We start from the raw sequence: 20,723 nt of genomic DNA on the forward strand, positions 1-20,723 counted from the left end.
ATATATAATAAATTATATGTATAATATATATTATTTAATATATTATTTATATCATATATTATTTAATGTTATGTATAATATACATTACAGTCACATTACCTTAGTCACGTGTTGTTTTTCTACTCTTTCCTGTCATGTGACTTTAATCACGGTTTTAATTTTCTCCACGTATACGACGAACTCTCTCAAAATCGCTTTTCTGTCATTATTTACTTTTTTTAGTCAAGTGTTGTTTTTTCTCTTCTCCCTGTCAGGTGACTTTATTTTAGTCACATTTTTAACAGTTCAGTGCCAGATATAGATCTCCGAGGTTTCCTTTTGCGGAGATGTTCAAACTTAAAGTGCGTGGATCTCACAGACCCAGCGTAAACAACTTGTAGGTCATTTTTTATGTTTGGTACTGAAGGGTTAAGTTTTAAATCTAAATAATGGATGTATATACGTACCAATTCTAACAATTTTAATATACCGCTCCAAGTTTTCATATAACCGGTGTTGATAATAATTGTTGACGAACTGGTCGTCACTGTGTGTGTTCTAATTGTTACAGAGTGGGACATAGTTGCTTCGGTATAACGTCACTTCTGAAATTGAACCAATAGATTTGCTTTTGTATATGTTTAATTCTTAGGCATGTAATTTGGTATGAGTATGAATGTTTACGTGTGACAAGTGGGACAGGAACAAGATTTCGAAGCACAATCTACTTTGACAGAAAATTCACGTTGTTCTTGAGAAAAACAGAAATAACACACAGGGAATAACTTACTACAATTCATAGTAACTTTTTATAGAAACTATAAGAAACTTTTATTTTTATAGCTAATTTTTTCAATATTATATCTAGTAAAATTTATACAAAATATTTGTTCTAAATTTTTAATCTTAATAAAAGGTCACTTAAAGTGACACTTTAATACACTAGAAAGAAATTGTATTGCTTTGACTGATCACAGACAATTAGTGTAAAAATGTAAAAGCGAATTACTACAGAACATCTTTCTCGCGATATCCTAGCTTGCTCTTTAAGCTCGTCTGCGATCGATACGTCTGTCGTGTAAGGACCTTCAAATTCACTTTCTCTCAACCAAGATGCCATGAGTTCAATAGCAACAAAAAAAATAAGTTCTTCTGTGGCTTTGACTTTAAAATTTGTTATAATTTCAAAAAAGCAATCATGATTGGTATAGATTTATCAAGAATGGATACTTGCTTTGATAAAATATTGATAACTTTAGTGATAAGCGTTGTTTCCCCGTAAAGAACACGTACTACACATTGTAATGTATCGATTGCGTTATATCTCAGCTCTATGTTTAATAATTACCAAATAAAATAATGTACAAGTATAAAGTATCATCAACTGATCTCTATCCAATAATATATTCTAATAATATATCAAAATGTGCGAAAACTTCTGAAAACGCACTGCTAGAGAACACGCTCTTTTCGTTTCGTCACGGGTTATTTTTAAATATCCAAAACAAGCGCAAGTATAAACAGTACGTGAAAAAATTATCAGTTTTTTTTTGATTACTTATCTATCACTAAGTTTGAATCCTCGTACTGTTTATTCCGATAAAGATTAAAAAAAAATTATCTTCTTCAAGGTCATACCACTAATTACGTTATAGTATTATTATTTTTTACATATAGAATCTGCATTATAAATTATTATTATATTTTTAATTGTCAAGTTTATTCTGTTTAAAGTTTACACTTTTTTGTCACTTTCATTCAGTTTACGCAAAGTTCAGATACATGTATATGTAATTATGTATTTACGATATCAACAATTATACTGATTGCATAAGATTGTGACAGTTCTTTAATTTTATAACCAAACTTAAGCAAATTTTATAACCAAACTTAACTTATTGATGTGTGACTGACTGATGTGTGTATGATAATAAAATGATTTTTCAAATCTGATAAATGTGTAAGAAAACTTCACTTTGTAATTGGTAATAAAATACAACTTTCTCATTTTTACTTTGTTACAAATATTGCATATACAACTAAAAACAGTTTTTTTTTTTTTTTAATGAAAAAGAGGTTTTTTAGCGTAATCTCGTAAACATTTAATTAAATATTATGTGTGTAGTATTGCGAGTGACACCCAAAAAAGTGATACGCACCATACACTCCACTAGGTTTCAGAAAATGGTTGTTGCACACCGACCGTCAGCGGATGACTGAAGGTGCGCTCTCAGCGCGCTTCCAAAGCTGACGTCACTGATGATATCATACACGTTCTCACACACATTTAGACTACTACTACAATCGATATAAATATGTTACTGTGTTCTCATTCTCATAAGAGATAACAAATATATCAAAAACTGTCTCTTTTTTCAATTAATATGAATATATATATGTATATACTATATATGAGAATTTGTTATATTAAAACAACTTTAGTCAAATGTTACTTATTAAAACATGGTATTCGTAGTTTGTATACTTACACAAAATTCTTCCCACATCTTCTTTAAAAAATAATACGCAACTGTAATATTTATAAAAATAGGAAAATGCTTACATGTTCAATAGCCTTTAACTTCACTTTATTTAGCTTCATAGCTTAAAAATAAATAAACTTTGAAATTTAAAAAACTTAATTGTTTAAAACGCAAACATGTGTACATACATAATGTATACATCACACACATCATCATGCATGTATGTACGTACATTAATTACGTTATGTGACGTATAAAGAGAGTGTGTGTGCTATATATAAACAAACAACAATATTAAACTAGATACTTTTCTTTAAATGTTTGAAAATTTACACGTCGACAGACGTATTAATCAATTCGAAACAGAAGGAATAACTAAGGAAGAAAACACAAACGAATGAAGAAACGAACAAACGCAGCACAAATGCGTCTTGTTGTCGTTTATGACTTTATGGTAATAAAGTAAATATACCGTAATCTTAATTAAATCAGTGTTCACTTTTAGGTTTAGTTAAGCATCAGATCTAAAACGAATCAATGTAATGATTATTTATTGCTAACACTTTTGTGTAAAAATCACTTTACATGTTTAACATGCATCTGAGCTTCGTGTGTGATTTAAAAAAAGAAAAAATGAGATTAATCGATGTTTGTCCACAACCGATATCGTCGAAATAAGATTCTATCTTAAGTGAAGTTTTATCATTTTGAAAGTACATATAAATTTTATATACGCGAAGAAAACGAGAGAAAAACATATATAAAAAGAAATTATACTCCATTCACAAGTCTATAGAGATAATATATAATATGTATATGTAACATATATATGTCATCTATATATTATATAAAGAAATACACGTGTATATAAATAAAATCTTTCACGGAAGTGCGCAAAGGTACAATTAAAAAAATGACATTTTACGCTCGCACGTGTTCGTCAGATGCACGAAAAGTTATTCCGTTGGAACCGCCAAAAGTTTTGTAAACTAATGTTGGCCCGAAATTGATCAGCGTATAGATAATCGTTTAGTGTGATCTTAAGAAGTAATTTCGATTAAAACACTGAGCATCAAATGATACAAGAGAAAATGGAAATGTGACATCCCAAGAACTTTGTTAATATTTTGAAAACTAAATGTCTACATTCTTCAAAGTGTTGTTGTAAAAAAATGATATTAAATCCCTCACAAACTTATCGCGCATCGACGTCTCTTAACACTAGATACTTATCTCGTCGTCTTCCGAAACTATGTGTGATTGAAGAAATAAAGTACAAATGAAATAATAACAGTCTCATAAGATTAAACAAAGAGATATTTTGGAAAGATATATAATATATATATATAATTAAATAATCATGACTTTCTCATGTATAAATTCTAAGTAAATTAACATATTTGTTTCCACGATCAACCGTGATCAGTTAAAGTTAAAATGCTGAAATTCTAAGCAATGCATAAATAATAAATCATAAAATCGTAAAACTTTCAAGGCAATCGTAACAAACTGAGTAATAGGTCTACGTAAACGATTTTGCGCCTTTATGTTCATAATTACTATGAGCGATGAACTTCACATTTGTACATTGAACTCTCATTGAGAGTTACGTGTAGATTCACGAACCATATTGTTAACAGCAAGACTCAGGAGATATTTGCGAATGATCGTAAAACAAAAGTACGCGTAGAATTGCAGTTTCGATTCGCAAGTTTTTACGAGTCTTACAATTTTGCCTAGAATCGCAGCATTGTAATTTGTTCAAATAAAAGTGCACTGATACTTCAATTACTGGAGTAATTTGGAAAGAAATTATTTCAGTGCAATTTCAGTGTTTTCATTATGTTTCTTGTACAAAAAGGCCGCATAAGATTATAGGTTTCAGTTCAACGGCACGTTGCGTATACTTACGAGAGTAACATATTATTGTCTCTTTAAATACACAATATAATATCTGAATGTGATCTTTTCGTGCGACTTTTGGCTTTTTCTTCGAAACACGGCAGCGTATTTTGCTCGAACGACGACGATCGCGAAGTAACTTAATCATAAGGCACGTAAGGTACAAAGTCTTTCTTTTAAGCTACACACGAAGAGGATTTACGCCGGACTAGTTTCGAACCGTCTCTCCCAGCGCTCACTTTCTTGTCGAGCATGATCTTGGGATCCATGCCAAAATCTCCTTGGACGGACGCTGAGAAGTCACGAGCCTGGTCGCGGCAATTCTGTTGTTGTTGTTGTTGTATGCTCTTCAGGTACCTTGGCTTCTTCTTTGCGATGAGTGCTCTCTCACTGCGTGTTAGTGCTCTTCCACTCAATGTACAGAAAATAAGTTCCGGCGGCATACGCAAGAGTATTGAAAATACCGAATATCTAGCGAATAAGATAAAAACATTTTATTGAGAAGATTATTAACTATTTATATTATTGACCATTTTTTTTTATGTAATATACTGAGCCAAGTTACATTATTTTGTTTTGGCTGATATAAGAGCTCTGTTAGCATAGTATTGTAAAAATAAGTCTCACCCCAGCAGCAATGTGCGATGATGAATTTCTAAGCGCAGTCCAAGCCGACAGTTGGGCAATGAATGCGATCATGTAAAGCACGGTTTTAATGGCCGTATTTAGTAGTTCCTAGAAAATATTGTTTTTCGTACTTGAGAGTTTGTATCGTAAAGCTGAATTTATCAGTAATATTTATTTATATAAATAAAGAGAAAAAATATACAATGTGTATACTTACAGTTAGAATCCAGTTAATGGGTATTTTGAGTGTCTCTCGCAGAGACAAGAAGTAAACGGCGCACCATATAAGTGTGGATATGAAAGACATTACCACAACAAAGAGAAACCAGTGCGTCGCACCAATATACGCCGGGGATGCGCATGCCATGCATATTATTCCCAGACCCTAGAAAATACATCAAGTGTCTTCGTTAGTCATAGTGGATGATTAACTTAACAAGACAAGTTTTAACTAAAAAATAATATAATAATATACAATATAATATTTATTATTTTAAATTGCAGAAAAATTGTTAAATTTTAACGTTTTCTCTCGTCTATTAATTTTTGTTCTGCGTTTCAATGTTTTATTCAGATTTGCCTAACGTAAGTTTTAAAATTTGTTACATACTGTTATATTTACAAGTCTAATAATTTATGCGTTATACAAATATGCACATCTGCTGCTCTAAAAAATTCTGTGAACACTTGTTAAGCTATCTTATCTTATCATTCGTATTTACAATCAATATTTTATCACGAGACAAAATTAAAATTCTCACACACAGTCATCTTCTTCTATCTTTTAAATCTTGGATTTGTATTTACGAATTCTTCACAGGTTTTTCTTTTTCTTATTCGCAAAATATTTCCAGTCGAATTTTGGAACATATGATGATTTCTCTGCTACTTTTCTCCGTGCCTCATCTCTGACTTTAGACAATTCTGTCAATAATGCAGCTACTGTTTCTTCGTTAATTTTTATCTTTGGTCTCTCCAACAAACTTTTATCTTCTTCGTCCTGAAGATAATATTCCGGAAATTCCTGAGATGTAGCCTTACTGAAATACTCATCTTGAAGCGCAACTTTATTTTTTGCTTTGATCATCTTCAGTTTCCTCTCTTCAGCTAAAGAAACTAACGGTTGTCTTTTCTCCTCCAGTTCACGCGGTACAAGCTTCTTTTTCTCTAAAAAAGCTTTCTTCATTCTCTCTTGCTGCCTTAGCTTCCATATGGTGTCTTTGGACTTCGGCGTCTTGCGCAGCTTCTCTTCAGCCTCTAATCTCAATCGTTCCTCGTGTTCCATCTGAAGTTTTAACCTCGCCGCTTCTAGTTTCTGTTTACGCTCTTCTTCAGCTCTCGCTTGTCTTCTGACAACGGCTGTCGGATCGTTCTCGAGGAAATCTTTTTCCCACGAGTGGAATATCTTTTTCCTTCTCACCTCTCTCCACACGTATTCTTCAAACCAATCCATTCTCTCAACTACGTTATCCTCGAAGTTCTTCGCTTCGTCAAGTACGTGAAAAGCGCTGTTATAATCAGCAACGCCGATCAGCTTGAAACCCTGCTTGCACGATTCTTGAAGTGACAAGAGAGTTATCGGCTTCATGGAGATGATTCGCTTGAACACCGGTCTGCTAGTCTTCGTCTTGATATCCCAAATCTCTACGTCGCCCATATAAGTGCCGATCATAAAGGTTCCTGGTTGGTTGCTCCAGCAACACGCGGTGTACACGCAGTCGGATCTTCGTCTGAACAGAGGACTATCCAAGTAATCGTCTTTCCAAATGGCAAACACGCTACCGCCGATTGTCAGAAGAACATCCGGCAAGTGCGGCGATCGGAGAATCGCTGTAACGGAACCGTCGTGCGCAAAACAACAGCTAAGTAGCTTACACTCCTCTAAGTCGGACGTTTCCACGTCAAACACCTGGCCCTCCCAGCTGCAGCAGGCAAAGTGTCCCTGCGCCGTGCCGATCCACAATCTCTTCGCGCGATTCATCTCCGTAGAATCTATTTCATCACGACGCTTGCTGTTCTCTTGGAAAACGCTGTCCGAGGGAAGACACAAACAAAGAGGCGTGAAAAACATGTCCGCGGAAAGTCGCAAGCGATACGTAGGTCGAAAAGTGTCTTTGATATTTTTGCAATCGTTCGGTTTCAGTTGAGAAGTGACGGAGTACTTGAGAAGATCCCAAATTGCGACGGTGCCGTCCTCGGAAGTCGTCACGAACTGGCAACTCGAGCGAGTGGACAGTTTCGTCAGCTTCCCGGACGGCTCTATTCTGTAATTGTCGGGAAGCCATTGTATGCCGCGAATCGTCATCTCATGCGACTGATCGGATTCCATAAACGCAGATATCGCCGGAATAGTGTCGCGAGTCCACAAATCAAGCTCGTCTATCTGATTGTTTTCCTCAACATGATGATCCTCTATTTGTCCACAAATGTTCCAAACGATTACTCGACCCGACGCGGAACCGCCAATTAGAAAATCGGCGTTTATCGGGCAAAAGGAGATACGGCGAATCTCCTGCTGACATCGCAGTAACAGTTGAGGTCGAAGAGAATCAGCAAGAGACCATAGCAACACCGTCGGCACCGTTTTTTTTGGAGCTACGGTATCTTCGTCGTGTAATGGCGGTGCGGTAACATAAGAAATAGTCACGTACTCGGCGAGAGTTGGATGCCACGAAACGTCGGAGACAATCTTGTTTGCGGTGAAGCGCAAATCGAGAAGAGACACTCGTTCCTTGTAAGTGATCTCATCCCGCGGCCGATCTATTTCGGACTCTGACAACCGCGCGAGCGTCTCAATGTCGTCCGCGTGCACATTCACGACCGTGTTGTAACGCACGGCGTCAATCATCTCCTGCGCGCGATCGTCCAAGAAGAGCTCCAAGGCGCTTTTCACCGGCTTTTGCTCCACGTCGGCCTCGGAGATTTCTTCTTTGGAGCTTCCTTCGGTCTTGCTCTTCTCTTCAGACTCCGACTTCTCCTCAATCGATTCTTCTTTTTCTGCTTCACCGTTATCGTTCTCTGATCCTAAAGTGTCCTCGTAAAAATATTGGGTCCAGGCGTTCTTGGGATACCCGGGATAAGTCTGCACTTCGATCTCGCGAGGCTCGAAGTGCGTTTGAATCATTCTGGAAATACATTTCTTCTCGATATTCTTGAATTTCTCATAGGGAACCAACTCCACATAGCTGTCCCAAGATTCTTTTGAAGTTCTGTCGTGAAGCTCCCGACTCAAAGCCAAAAATTTGAACGGTAAGCATATTTCCACTTCAAATAGATCTCTCGTCTTTTTGACTAAGCTATCCTCCAGCGTTGCCTCACTTCCGAGGGATTTCCAGGATTTGCAGGTCTTTCTGATCTTCTCAGTTACATCGTTCCAGATTCTTCTTTTGATTTCTGCATTTCTCTTCTCGATCGTCAATTTCGCGTCCTCCGTCAAGCAGATCACGAAGTCGCACGCGATTAGTTGAGTGGACGAGTAGCCCACGAGGAAATTATCGCCACCGTAAGCATTGACCTTTTCTCGATACGATTCCAACGGCGAGCCCGTTTTATTGGCGAGCCTCAAAACGGTGTCTCGCGCCACGTAAGCCCAAGGATATTCCAGAAACACGTGTTCGTTAACCGCGCAACCCAGTTCTCGTTGTATCGCGGGAGTAAAGCTCACGCGCTCCACATTCTCGATATTTTCGTCGCACAGCGTCCAACTTGATAGGTACTTAACCCCTTTCCGCGACATCGTGTTCTTGTAACGACGACGTATGAGCGGCCATCGGAGAACAAGTTTGGCCGCGAGCGGTTTTCCCGACATCGATTAAACAACGCTATTTCCTGGATACCTTTTCCAGGAAATTCTCTCGGATATAGGTTCTCTCGTAATTTTTTTTTTTTTTTTTTTTAATATCTGTTTTAACACACATGTGTTAACATAACTTCTTATTTGAAAAATTAAAGATTAAATCTCTGTTTTTAACAATATTATCATATATAATATATACTTATATAAAAGCACGAGAGAAAGAATGGAATGTTGAAACTGCACACACGGAAGAAGGATTTTACTTTCACCGTTTAACAACATCACGATAAATATCTAGTTCGAGAATTCTTCGCGTTTCGCGAATCATTACGTAATAACGTGTCGCGCGCGATAGCACTATCATAAATTTAAATACAATTGCTTCATGTACAAGTATCGCTAAATAATCTTGTGCAATATTGTCTGTGCAACAGACAATTAATATGAATTTTTCTATTTGTGTCCACGTGACACAAATACTTTCGTCTAATTATGCAAACCTATAAAATTCCTTTTCTTTCTTCAAATCGCACAATGTATGTAATTAATTATTGATTTCCAATAAAATTTTAATTATACTTTTGATTATACTTTTTTGCGTATATGTGTGCTTTCTAATATTCTAACACAAAATTTTGTGTTTTATATATTAAAATATGTAATTTTTATAAAATCAAAAATATACGTTTTGTTAATTGTGTTACAATATTAAGTAGTAGTTTGTATTTAGAATTTTCAGTATTACTTCATAATTATCTTCTAAAATAGCATACAAGTTTTCATCGCAATTAACGCGTAAATATTCATTCGTTACATAGACGTACAAGTTGCTGTTATTCATTTATTATAGCCTTAAGTCATAAGCATCTTACTTGTACGGCACTTTACTTTTAAGTTCTCAGCTGCAGTAATACGTGCTTATGGACGCTGATCAATGCTGACCTTTCGACAACGGCTAGTCTAAGGTGACTATCGTGTCACTAAATATATACTGGAAAACATGCCGAAGTGAGAAACACGACCGTACGTGATGATGCGCTCGTTTACATTATATAACGTAGACATTTTTATTTATTAGAACCGTTATATACAGAAGAAATTTTATTCGCTCAAGAAAAGACAATTGGAAACGGCACACAACGGCACACGAGTGTGTTTACAGCAGCCGATTATGGGCTTTGCTTTATTTGATCCCAACATTCACGTTAAATGTCAAATAGACGTGAAGAACAGTTTGAAAAACAAATTATCTCATAATTCGTATTGTGACTCATCAATTTCGCACTTAATTGTAGAATAAATAGATCTAATTAAGATGTATGTGTGTGTTATTACAATTACCACGTTAAATGCAATTTACATGACGCAATGGTGTTGGTAAATTTATTAGATAAATGTATAATTTATAAAACCAGTCTATAAAATTTTAAAGATTATAATAATTAAGTAACTAAGTTTAAATTATTTGATTTGTGCATTTTGTTATGGCAGAGAAAATACTGCATTGTCGAAATAGTATCGTTTTGTATCTTTTATGCAAATAAAATAAGTAGCATTACAAATACAAGATGACGATTCTAGAAATCAAGATAGACTCATTTCTATAAATAGCAACAACATGCGTTCGTTCCTTTTTTGTTCATTACAATGATAATTGACGAGTAAATAATGTTATCGAATGTTATTCTAGAGCAAATGGTTTATCAAGTGTCGAGTCAGAGTTCTCTAAGTAACCAATACATTAGTTTCTCACATGAAGATCTTCAGTGATGTAATTATGTAAGAATATACTTTGTAATTAGGTTTGAAACATTTTTCTAATTGGTAATTAGTGTAGATAAAGACATCGGTGAGCGAGTTTTTGATGTATCATGACAAGGAAAAGAAAAAAGATTTTTTAAACGTTATCAATATTAATGAACAATTACTCTTACTAGTTTGTCAGTCATTATAAATAGCTTTAATGTTTCACATTGCACGACTGGAAGAAAGAACCGACGAGCAAAATGTGTAAAGAGAAGAGAAATTTGCATTCGTGCCATATGCTGACAATGACACTTCTGTACGATGCATGCGAGGCATATGTTTTCACGAAGATGCGCTTGGTTACGCAGAACGAGCAAAATTACAGCAATATGCGACGCAGAAGAGATAACGTGTCTACCGGCGAGAAATCTCAGCGACCCACATCCGACTGTGTTGCAGGAAAATGACCACCGGTTACATCCTACACTTACTACTGACTTGACACGTCCATCCGTTGCTGTAATCATCATTAACTAATTAATTGAAATCGCATACTATGCGCGCACGAGAGAAAAACGTTGTACAGGCCAGAAAGATCGCGCAATTTGTTTCTAAGTATCTGTCGACAAAAAAAGTGAAAAAACTTTGTCTTCTCTTTTATTTTTTTTTTTTTTTTGTTAAAAACAATACTTACATAACATAAATTATACACACATGTGCGTTATATAACAAAACCATATTATGTGAGCGCTTTTCGTTGAAATATTATTAAAATCGATTTTGTGCAAAATAATGAGCGAAATGTTCACATTAAACTAGAGATTTACGATCGATATGATACATTGCACACATTGCATGAGAGAATTTATAATGAGGAAATCAGCGAATATAAGTGCAAGTTTATCTATGACATGGAAAAAAATATATGTACACTGACCTACATATGCTAAAAGTTACATGTGTACCGAGTGTTCACGAACAAGTTTAATATGTTCTATATCCTCTAAACTCTGAATTGTTATTATGTACTGGAATTCACTATAAACAAATAATTAGATACAACACAAAACTCTTGAGAAGCATAAAATAATTGAGAAACCATTAAAATAATTGTAAACAAACTTTCCGAAAAAGAGATAGCTTTTTTTTATTTGATTAATAACAATACATCAAAATTAATTAAAATTATATAATTGTTTGACAAAAATTTATCCGATAATTTATTTGAGAAATCGCACATTTACAAACCTTGTCTATATACACAGAATTTCTATTATTATAAATAATTAGATTTGTGTCGAAATAAAACAAAATAAATAAAATCCTACATCTAAAACGTTTAATTTCATTTATTCTGTTATCGATATTTAACATGTCCCGTTTAATGTGTAATGAAGATAAGACTTGCATATATACCTTGCAAAGTCGCAAAAGAGTCACCAGCTTGGAACGCAGGTGACGATCAATTGTAGGACTTACTCGTTGCACGATGAATCGATTTGTATTTTTATGTTATTATTTTTTTGCAAAAGAAATAACTAAACACATGTAAATTAATTCTTATGACTCATCAGAACTGTGCAACGCTTTGGAAAATTTACCGGAACTGAGAATTACGATGTTATTGCTATACGAGATACCGGCGAGATATTGGCGATTTCGTAAACAGCAACTCCAGCGGTTTGTGCTTCTAGAAATCTAGAAATAGACGCCGGAAGTTGCGAGTTGTAAAAAAAATCACTTTCTGTTCGCGCGGTTAGAACGTGTTTTCGTTGCGTGTGTGTATATCGCACATAATTTTCTTGAAAAAAATTTTCTATATATTGTATTTTTATGAATTTTTCACTTTTAATCGTTTTGTTTCAATCTCTTCAATTTTCGACAATTGCGTGCTGAAAGTTCAGCACGTTGTTTCGCGAAATATTGTGCGATAGAGAAAAAGAAAACTAACATCAAAAGGGTAACAGGAATCCAGCAAGAATTTCTAAAATGCTATTGACAAGCATTCTTGGCGCTAATCTCTCTTCGGTCGCAAATAAAACGTTTCTGCTACTTAACCGACTCGAGGAGTCGCGAACGTCACGGTGTCAAGTATGTGATCACGCGAATTATGTACGTGCAAAATGTGAGTTTCATGTCTGCTTCATTCACCGGAATCCCAAAGTCCCACCCCACGAGTGCTTCTCGTTCTTTCTCTTCTTATCTAGGTAGCGTATTAAATACACACGTGTATATTACTCGAGGCGCGCCCTGTCCTTGTGCATAAGCCAGAAGTTGCGCGGCAATTACCGCGCGGTGCATAACTTGCTGTCAGCCTACGCTGCGCGTAGAACACAACACAATAGTACGAGGGTAGCCCCTTTCTCACTTTTCTGTTTGATAATGTGATAGCGATTTTGCAATTTGTTTCAACGTGGGCGATCAGAATTTGTGACATCCTCAAGCAATCGCTAAATCAAGAAGAAAGGTAAATATCGCGCAACGTTTCTAAAGATTGAAGAATATTTGTCCTATATACTTCCACAAATATAAATTAAACAAATACGCATATTATTAAGTAATTAAATAATAAGATATTTCTCGTACACTCATCGTTAAAACTTAATGTAATTGCTGGATTCTCAGCTCACGCGATTCTGATCTTAATAATCATTTAACTATCAAACGTAGCACACAAGCTCGCGAATATAATTGAAACATCTAGATCATATATAAAATAATATTCTGACTCTTTTGGAATGTGAATCCAGGTGTATTTTAAAATTTTGTAATATTCTGCAGCCTGTAAACACCGTAAAAAAAGAAATAAAACAGATCGTTTCGTCTAGATAACGAACAATTGCGTTTTCGAATTTCGTAACACGCTGTATCAACATTCTCGTTAGACGAAACACCTCTTAAGTTAGATTTCGCGAAACAACATTTCTCTCACATTGCTATTTCTTCTCACTGCTAACGAGAGTCGATTATCCACAAGAGAGTAACGTACGTGCGTTGCCATGACCGAAATTAACCCTTCAAGTGGGTCGGCACATTACGTACGTAATATCGTGCGAAAATGTCTTAATCAGAGAGGGAAAAGGAGAACAATTGGAGTTTTAACTCGTTGAAGTATATACGAGCTGTTGCTTTATATATCTGGCGATGTACCAAAAATAATCTTTCCTGTGCGAGTTTCAAAATATTACAAGATTTTTATCAATGTCGCTATAAACTTGATGATTAATGTAAAGCATCGTTGAAACATACACATGTTGAAACGTACGCATATTGTTGATTTACGTATAAATACACATCTTTATATATTAATACATCAGTTTACAAAATAAAAACTTAAAAATTAAAAAAAAAAGCGCTAAAGTTAAATCCGGGTTTTCTTACCGGATGTTCGAGTTTGTTTCTCTGTATAACAGGAAAAGGGCGCGTTTATACTCGTTCAACCGTGTTTGAGTTACCGACAATTTGTCGCTTCAATACTCTTCACGTTTAATTTATTTTTTATCTATAATGAATCACATAGAAATGTCGTATCTTTGATGACTTATCGAATCAGCGAATAACGATTCACGATAATACTAAGTAATGCTTTTTAATTCAAGCAAATTATGAGAAAACGAAAAGAAGTCCTGATATATGCTAATATTTATATATTTAATTAACGAACATAACTTGAATACGCATTTATATTATTTACATACATTGCTTAATAACCTCTGACTTTGGAAGAGCGTAATGTTTCTTTAAATATACACTCGAAAAGTCATTTATCATAAGATAACAAGACAAGGTGAGGCCGGAAGTGATTACACCGGACGTTAAACGGGTTTCCTTCTGGAAGCGTTATTCTGTAGCCAACCGCGTAATGTAATCCATTCTAGGCACGTCGAAAAGAAAGATATGTTTTCAACATAGGAAGAGAGAGACGTAGTTGACGAGTACTTATTAAGAAACTACTAGTCAACCGATAAGTATATGTGGAAGATTAAATAATAAATTATTAATGGCATGTTTATATACAACACACACGCGTGCATTTTCCTCGTTGCTCACTTTTACCAAAACGGTTTTTATCCACGTTTATTATTTTATCGACGTTAACAATAGAGACAAAGTGTTAAAATTTACATAACTCTTATAGTAGAGTAGATTATATTGTATTCCGATAGTATTAACAAACTAAAAATGTAGTTTACGCAAATAATTCAAAACATTAAATAAAAAACAATAAATTGCAGTACGCGCGTGAGAAAAAACTCATTCTCACTATATGCATACTCTGCACAGTATCGCGCTTACGCGAACAGATAGAATAAATATGACGTATATCAATGACATATTACGCAGCGCATTTACGGCTCCTATACATCAGGAAGATTATTGCTATATCAATTTTCCTCTATCTAGCACGCAACTCCATGATAATCTCAGGTATTAATTATAATAGTCCAAGGTTTTGACGACCCAATTTATGTAAACAACTACATAAGCTGCCATTTTTTGCGGCCGTGAGTCAACGAAGCCTAATGAAGATGTTAATCAGTCCATGATTGGCAATTCAATCTAACGAAACTGTTTATCGTACATTGTACTAAAAGTAATCGATATGTGATCACGTGACAAAATTACAAATGTTGCCGAACAGAAAGCGGACTGTAAATAACACGATTATTTCTAGTAATACGCATTTAAATGCTACATTCTAAATAAGGGAACTAGCAATGTCAAGGAGAAGCGCTATTTATACCGACATGGTTTCATATATACATTCAAGCGTTCAAGTATTACTTCCTCCTGCAATATTGTGCAGCCTCGATCTCACTTTCCGTAATAGGTGAGCTTCTGTGAATGGATTGTGCAACGTTTCAGTGAGAATATACACACGAGCTAAACAAATTTCTTCTAGACCCGCAACAGAAAATGTAAACTCTATTGAGAAAAGAAAAATTATTTAGAAGCTAGAAATTTGGAATTAGAGTTAATTATTGAACACGTATCTTTTCCAAATAATGTAAAATATTGTAGCATCAATGATTCTTTCGTCGACGTGGCTCGTGGCCACGTGAGCACCCGGTAGCGACGTGTTCGCACTCGCGGCAAGATGGTCGAGAAGCTTAAAGGACATATTGAATCCTTAATGAGACATTCCGATACCGTTGTCGCGGCCTCGGCGTGGCGCGGCCGCCAAGTATGTGGGACGCTTGGTATGGTGCCGATCATCCGGATGAACATGTATGGTCATCACGCACGATCTAGCATAGCGACGTGCGTATCGCCGAATCCACCACCGTCCACGTTTTCATCGATCGCACAATCGCCCAATCGGTCGCTAGCAAAAACCGGTTCTTCCGGTATTCGTGCGCCGTTGTCTTTCTCAAGACACTTAATTTCGGGATTATCACGTTAAAAGAATGTTAATCTTTTCTGCGATCCTCTTTCTTTAATCGCGTTGGCATACCGAGCTGTTTCGTCGAATATTCCGAGTTTTAGAAAAATATATCACGAAACGTTAAGAGAAAGAATTTCTATACGTTTGAGGGATTCGAACAGACGACATGCTGTGATAAAGATTATTCGCGTGCGCGTATTTGCACAGTAGGAGACCAGTGTTCGATGATCGAGCTGTTTTCCTTCATGTCGACAAATTCTGAAAATTATTTCATCTCGCGATTTCATCTCTGCGATAAACTCGCAGGCGATTCACACTCGATATTTTTAACGTTATCGTCATCGTTTTCGTTGTTAATGTTGGTCGTTTACAAAATGGCGATACAAAGACTCATATTACGTTTTGTTTTACTTGTTATCTCTTTGAATATGTTCTGACGATATATTCTCCAATAAGATAAGAGAAATGCCGACAAATAGAAATTTATACGCGACTTTATAAACCATTCATATTACACTGACTACTTCATAACTTTCAGAATATGAAGTCATTCTTATATACATCTTTTAATTGAAGATTGTAAACAACCTCTATATCGACGTAATTAAGAAATAAAATCTCGCGCGTGTTACAACGTTATTATGCAATTCTATTTCCAGCAGCACCAGAAACGGCAGAACTTTCGCAACGCGTATGAAAAAATTCATACTTCATTTTATTGTAATACATCATTTTTTTTATGTTTCTGCACGTTTCTAATGTTGCCGACTGTAGAGTCGCCACGTGTGCTATTATAAGTGACCATCAGATCAATATACCATTCGTTCGTATTGATCGTAAATAATATACAACCTTGCGAGTAAAATACAATCGTATCGATAAAAATTTGCCGGTTTTTATTTTCTTTATTGTTTCCAAAACTAATAATAATAAGACGTTGTACATAGTCTTAACATCTTCGACGTTAAATGTTTACAAAATGTGTTTAAAAATATATCTAATAATTAAACTATTTTATTTTTTATGGTGTGTGTATGTTTTGCGAATCATTTTATACGAAGTCGAGTAAATGTAACATGGCAAGCAGAAGCCATCTTTTCTGTCTGGCAAAGATACTTTGTTAACCGCTTCGTAAGAGGATTACCGTTACGTGGTTATGCCACTGCACAGGTTCAACGTCACGGTGTAAACTGCGCGCGACCATGATGATGCGTGTGCACATAGTACGTGCTTTTAGATCGATCAAAAAATCGGTCACAAACTTTTATCAAAATGCTTTGTTTTCTATTTACTTTATTATAGTATTTTTATACTATTTATTTTACTACTCTTTATAATTTTAATGAATGCAGTACATACACGCGCACAAGTTGATAAGTTTGTTTCGTGTTTGTTTTCTCGAAAGTTTTGAAAGATTCTATAAGTTTGAAATTAATCAAAAGCGCGACTTGCGAAAATCGCATAGCATCTCGCAAGTTTTGAAGAGAGCATTGGGAGAATGTATTTAAATAAGAATGCTGTGCGGAGAATGCAAACTTTATGAAAGCCAATGTAACGAACGTCAGTCAAGGTTGAAAATTGTCTTCCGGAGTTTTGTATTTCGGTTTTAAAATAAAATATATAGAATAAATTATTAAATAAAATATATAGAAATTGCGTGTGAAAAAACAGTAAAATACTAGTGATATAAATTAATAAAAAACTAATAATATTGTATAAACTAAACATTATTATTAAAGAACCGATAAAAAAGAAAATGTTGTGAAAATATTGGTATCTCTTTTTGAAAAGATATTCGAAATAATTTACAGAGCAAAATATTTAAATAAATAAATTTTTTCTGTTAAATGATAATATGTAAAGAAAGAATTTCGTGATAACATAGTAATGAATATGTAAATAGATTTGCAAATATACAGACTTTCGAAAGAGCTTCTATAATTGAAGTTTCACTTAAGAATAAATATTTTCCGTATTCTTTCGCGATTGGAGACAAATGTTCGGATCGAGGCCAGTGAGAAAGTTAAATTTCCCTCTAGAAAGTATCGCGATCCCAACCCAATAATCCGGAGAAGTTGTTTCTAATTCAGTTGTGATAAAGGCTCGGAGCGTAAAACGCGCTTATCAAAGTCGCAACACGTTATATCACATACTTAGCATATATTTGTGGAGTAAGCGGTGAATAGTCTCCTTGACATATTATGCTATTGAAATGAAATGGACTTAAATCGCCATTATTTCATTTCCTGAAATAAAAGCGTCATCATCTATAATATATTAATATTAGACAATCGAGCTGAGATTAATCAAATTGAAATCGTATATGTACATAGTTAGGAGCATACATAAGTCATCAAAGAATTAGCTAATTAAAATAAAAATTTAAGTTTTACTCTCAATATTTCTTGACTTTCTACTTTTCTTTATTTTCTATAATATTTATTTCAAACATTTGAATTTGATAATAACAGTCATCGATCTCTTGCAGTCTATTCAACCGCGAAATTTATTAGTTGCAATACAAACAGCTCAAGAAAAGCTTAATTATCGAAATATAAAATAATGAAATAAAGAAAGAACGAGGAATCCTAAAAATTAAAGATAAATCAATCCTTTTAAAAGAAATTCATTATCATTCAGAATGTTTTCTCGTAGATAAGGTGTGCTGGACAGATAACATGTTGTCTTAATTTTATATTACTGTCGTGTATAAAGTTTAACAGATAAATTTAATTGCGTAAGAAAGATGAAAATATCAAAACTTTTAGCTGGAAAAAAAACGATGAACATGGGATTGAACATTGTCAACAGTCGAAAATATTGCCGTAGAATATTACTCCTCGATATGACCTCTCGTACATATCGTAGTTACGTACGATAACCAGTCACGTCGAATTTTATTGCCGCCGAAGTATGTGGAATTGTGACTTAGCAATAACATGTGTAGATGTAGTGTTACGTAACGTTATTCTCATTTGCATGCGACGTTTCTAAGGAAATCCATCTGAATGTAAATAATCGAGAAACTCACTTTTGTAGTCGTTTTTTCTCGCTCGCACTCGATCTGTGTCGCGCAAGAACGCGAAGAGTAATCGACATCGTTTTGTTGGCGATATTATGTTGAGTTAAAAATTCAGAAAATAAGAACACGAGTGAAATTTTTACAATGATTAGCTTGACGCTTGGCAATTCTCCGAAATAGAACAATAGTAGGCGGCCAAGATGAAAATTTTGCAAAAAGGAATGACACGCATCGTGCATTTCTAATCTTAAATCTCGCGTGTTTAATAATCAAGTGCGTGTTGCAACAGTTGGCAACATAAGGATAGTATAATATTTACAGACACTTGTAATGTTATTAAAATTGAAGAAAGTAAATAAATATTTTCAATTATGACATAAGATTCTGTCACAAGTTTTAAATAAAAACTAACAACAGGAACACATATTTATCATTATCAAAAAAATTATCGCTTCTGATTGTTTGATCAACTTACAATAAGTCGGTTAGAATACACACTGTTTCATGGTGTTATAAAAATATACAAGTGCTCTAAGTATCTATTATTAACTATTACGTGATAAGCACTGAATCTATCGTAAAGTAAACCTGAGCTACAAATAGAAAATTTAAATTTGAAAAAATAAATCAAGAAATGATTTAAAAAATGCAGTTTATAATCGTAGAATTTAGTAACTAGTATTTAATTATTTCGAAAAATATTAAATTATGAATTTATTAAAGAAATATCATTTATGAATTATAAAAAACCATTATATGAATTATAAAAATACCATTATACTATATATATATTACGTTTCTCGAATAAGTCTAAATATTTACATATTGCGCGGCTAACGTTATCCTATCCCGAAGAAAACCGATACGACACTTGAGGTCACGTCTTTGCTACACCATTTCTTTCCCGCGACGACTCTCTGTAACTTCGCTAAATAACACTCGAGTTTACTATCGGAGCGTAAATTTAGTATCAAAGTAGATGCGTGTGTCCTAGTTTGTCATGTCTCAACACGAGAGCGTGCAAAGTCCTCTCATTTTCCCGTTACCTGTGTTTGCACGCGGATGGAATACGTACAAGGGGAATTTTTTAAAAGCAAGTCGCGTGCTTACCAGCTGCACCAGTTTGATGATGCCGGGTATAGTCTTGAAATAAAGCGCGTTTAATCGGATACCGGCCAGGGGATTCGGCTGACCCGGTTCCGTCTTCACCGTTGGCACTTGGCGCGGATTGTTGCTGGTGTTGTTGCTGGAGCCGTCCATCGTCACCACGGTCTCCGACATCATGTTACGCCGATCCTTACACGCTTCGAGTTCACCACACGCGCTTCGCTTGCTCGCTCGCTCGCGTTCACGCTCGCCTCGCTCTCGTATACCTCCGCTGCTCTCGCACACTCCGTTCCGGAGTGAAAGGCGACGGGGAGTATAAACACCGAGAGAGCAAAATGGAAAACCGTCGAACCGGTACCGCGCAGGAGAGCGCCGAGATCGCGGGACACCTGTTGTATGTTCACTACGACCCGCGTGCACGGAGGCCTTTACTGCTGCGCACTACCTACCAGTGTGTTAACAGCGGAGGAACTACTCTCCCACTGTCACATTGCCGTCTCAGTGCCGGATCAATCTGAGATAAAAAACGTCATGAAGTTTTCTATCGGACAGATTAAATAAGATAAACTACAAAAGCAAGAAGAACAGAGAAGAAAACTCAGAGAGTCAAACCTAGCTAGTGAATTTTATGTGTTACTTAAGTAAAAACCAATAGTAAATCTATAATTTATGAAA

At 35.1% G+C, this 20,723-nt stretch overlaps 3 protein-coding genes across 3 annotated transcripts in view; all 3 read right to left on the reverse strand.

Annotated features, from left to right (window-relative positions):
* LOC109855785 overlaps positions 1 to 2,235 on the reverse strand; it is a 4,457-nt gene extending 2,222 nt beyond the window's left edge. The window contains exons 1-2 of the mRNA XM_020430383.1: positions 2,139 to 2,235; positions 447 to 584 (exon numbers count right to left, since the gene is read on the reverse strand). Of these exons, the coding sequence (XP_020285972.1) occupies positions 447 to 560 (114 nt within the window). The 5' untranslated portion in view covers positions 561 to 584; positions 2,139 to 2,235. The remainder of the gene's footprint in view (positions 1 to 446; positions 585 to 2,138) is intronic.
* Positions 2,236 to 3,307: 1,072 nt separating this feature from the next.
* LOC109855821 (CKLF-like MARVEL transmembrane domain-containing protein 8) lies at positions 3,308 to 20,514 on the reverse strand. Its single transcript, XM_020430454.1, has 4 exons — positions 20,052 to 20,514; positions 5,209 to 5,376; positions 4,992 to 5,099; positions 3,308 to 4,835 (listed from the first exon to the last, which is right to left on the reverse strand). Exons 1-4 carry the CDS (start codon positions 20,223 to 20,225, stop codon positions 4,752 to 4,754), a joined length of 534 nt encoding a protein of 177 aa, XP_020286043.1. The 5' UTR covers positions 20,226 to 20,514; the 3' UTR covers positions 3,308 to 4,751.
* LOC109855804 (WD repeat-containing protein 63-like) lies at positions 5,528 to 8,869 on the reverse strand. Its single transcript, XM_020430417.1, has one exon. The coding sequence runs from the start codon at positions 8,797 to 8,799 to the stop codon at positions 5,806 to 5,808; it is 2,994 nt and encodes a 997-aa protein (XP_020286006.1). The 5' UTR covers positions 8,800 to 8,869; the 3' UTR covers positions 5,528 to 5,805.
* Positions 20,515 to 20,723: the final 209 nt, after the last annotated feature.

This window comes from Pseudomyrmex gracilis, unplaced genomic scaffold (genome assembly GCF_002006095.1).
Source record: "Pseudomyrmex gracilis isolate BER0280 unplaced genomic scaffold, ASM200609v1 scaffold_3, whole genome shotgun sequence".
Classification (NCBI taxonomy): Eukaryota; Metazoa; Arthropoda; class Insecta; order Hymenoptera; family Formicidae; genus Pseudomyrmex; species Pseudomyrmex gracilis.

Coding starts and splice junctions, on each gene's coding strand:
- LOC109855804 (XM_020430417.1), bottom strand. CDS start 8,799: ATGTCGGGAAAACCGCTCGCGGCCAAACTTGTTCTCCGATGGCCGCTC.
- LOC109855821 (XM_020430454.1), bottom strand. CDS start 20,225: ATGATGTCGGAGACCGTGGTGACGATGGACGGCTCCAGCAACAACACC. Junction 5,377..20,051: donor TCATCAAACTGGTGCAGCTG/GTAAGCACGCGA, acceptor TGTATTTTCTAG/GGTCTGGGAATAATATGCAT. Junction 4,836..4,991: donor CATCGCACATTGCTGCTGGG/GTGAGACTTATT, acceptor CTTATTCGCTAG/ATATTCGGTATTTTCAATAC.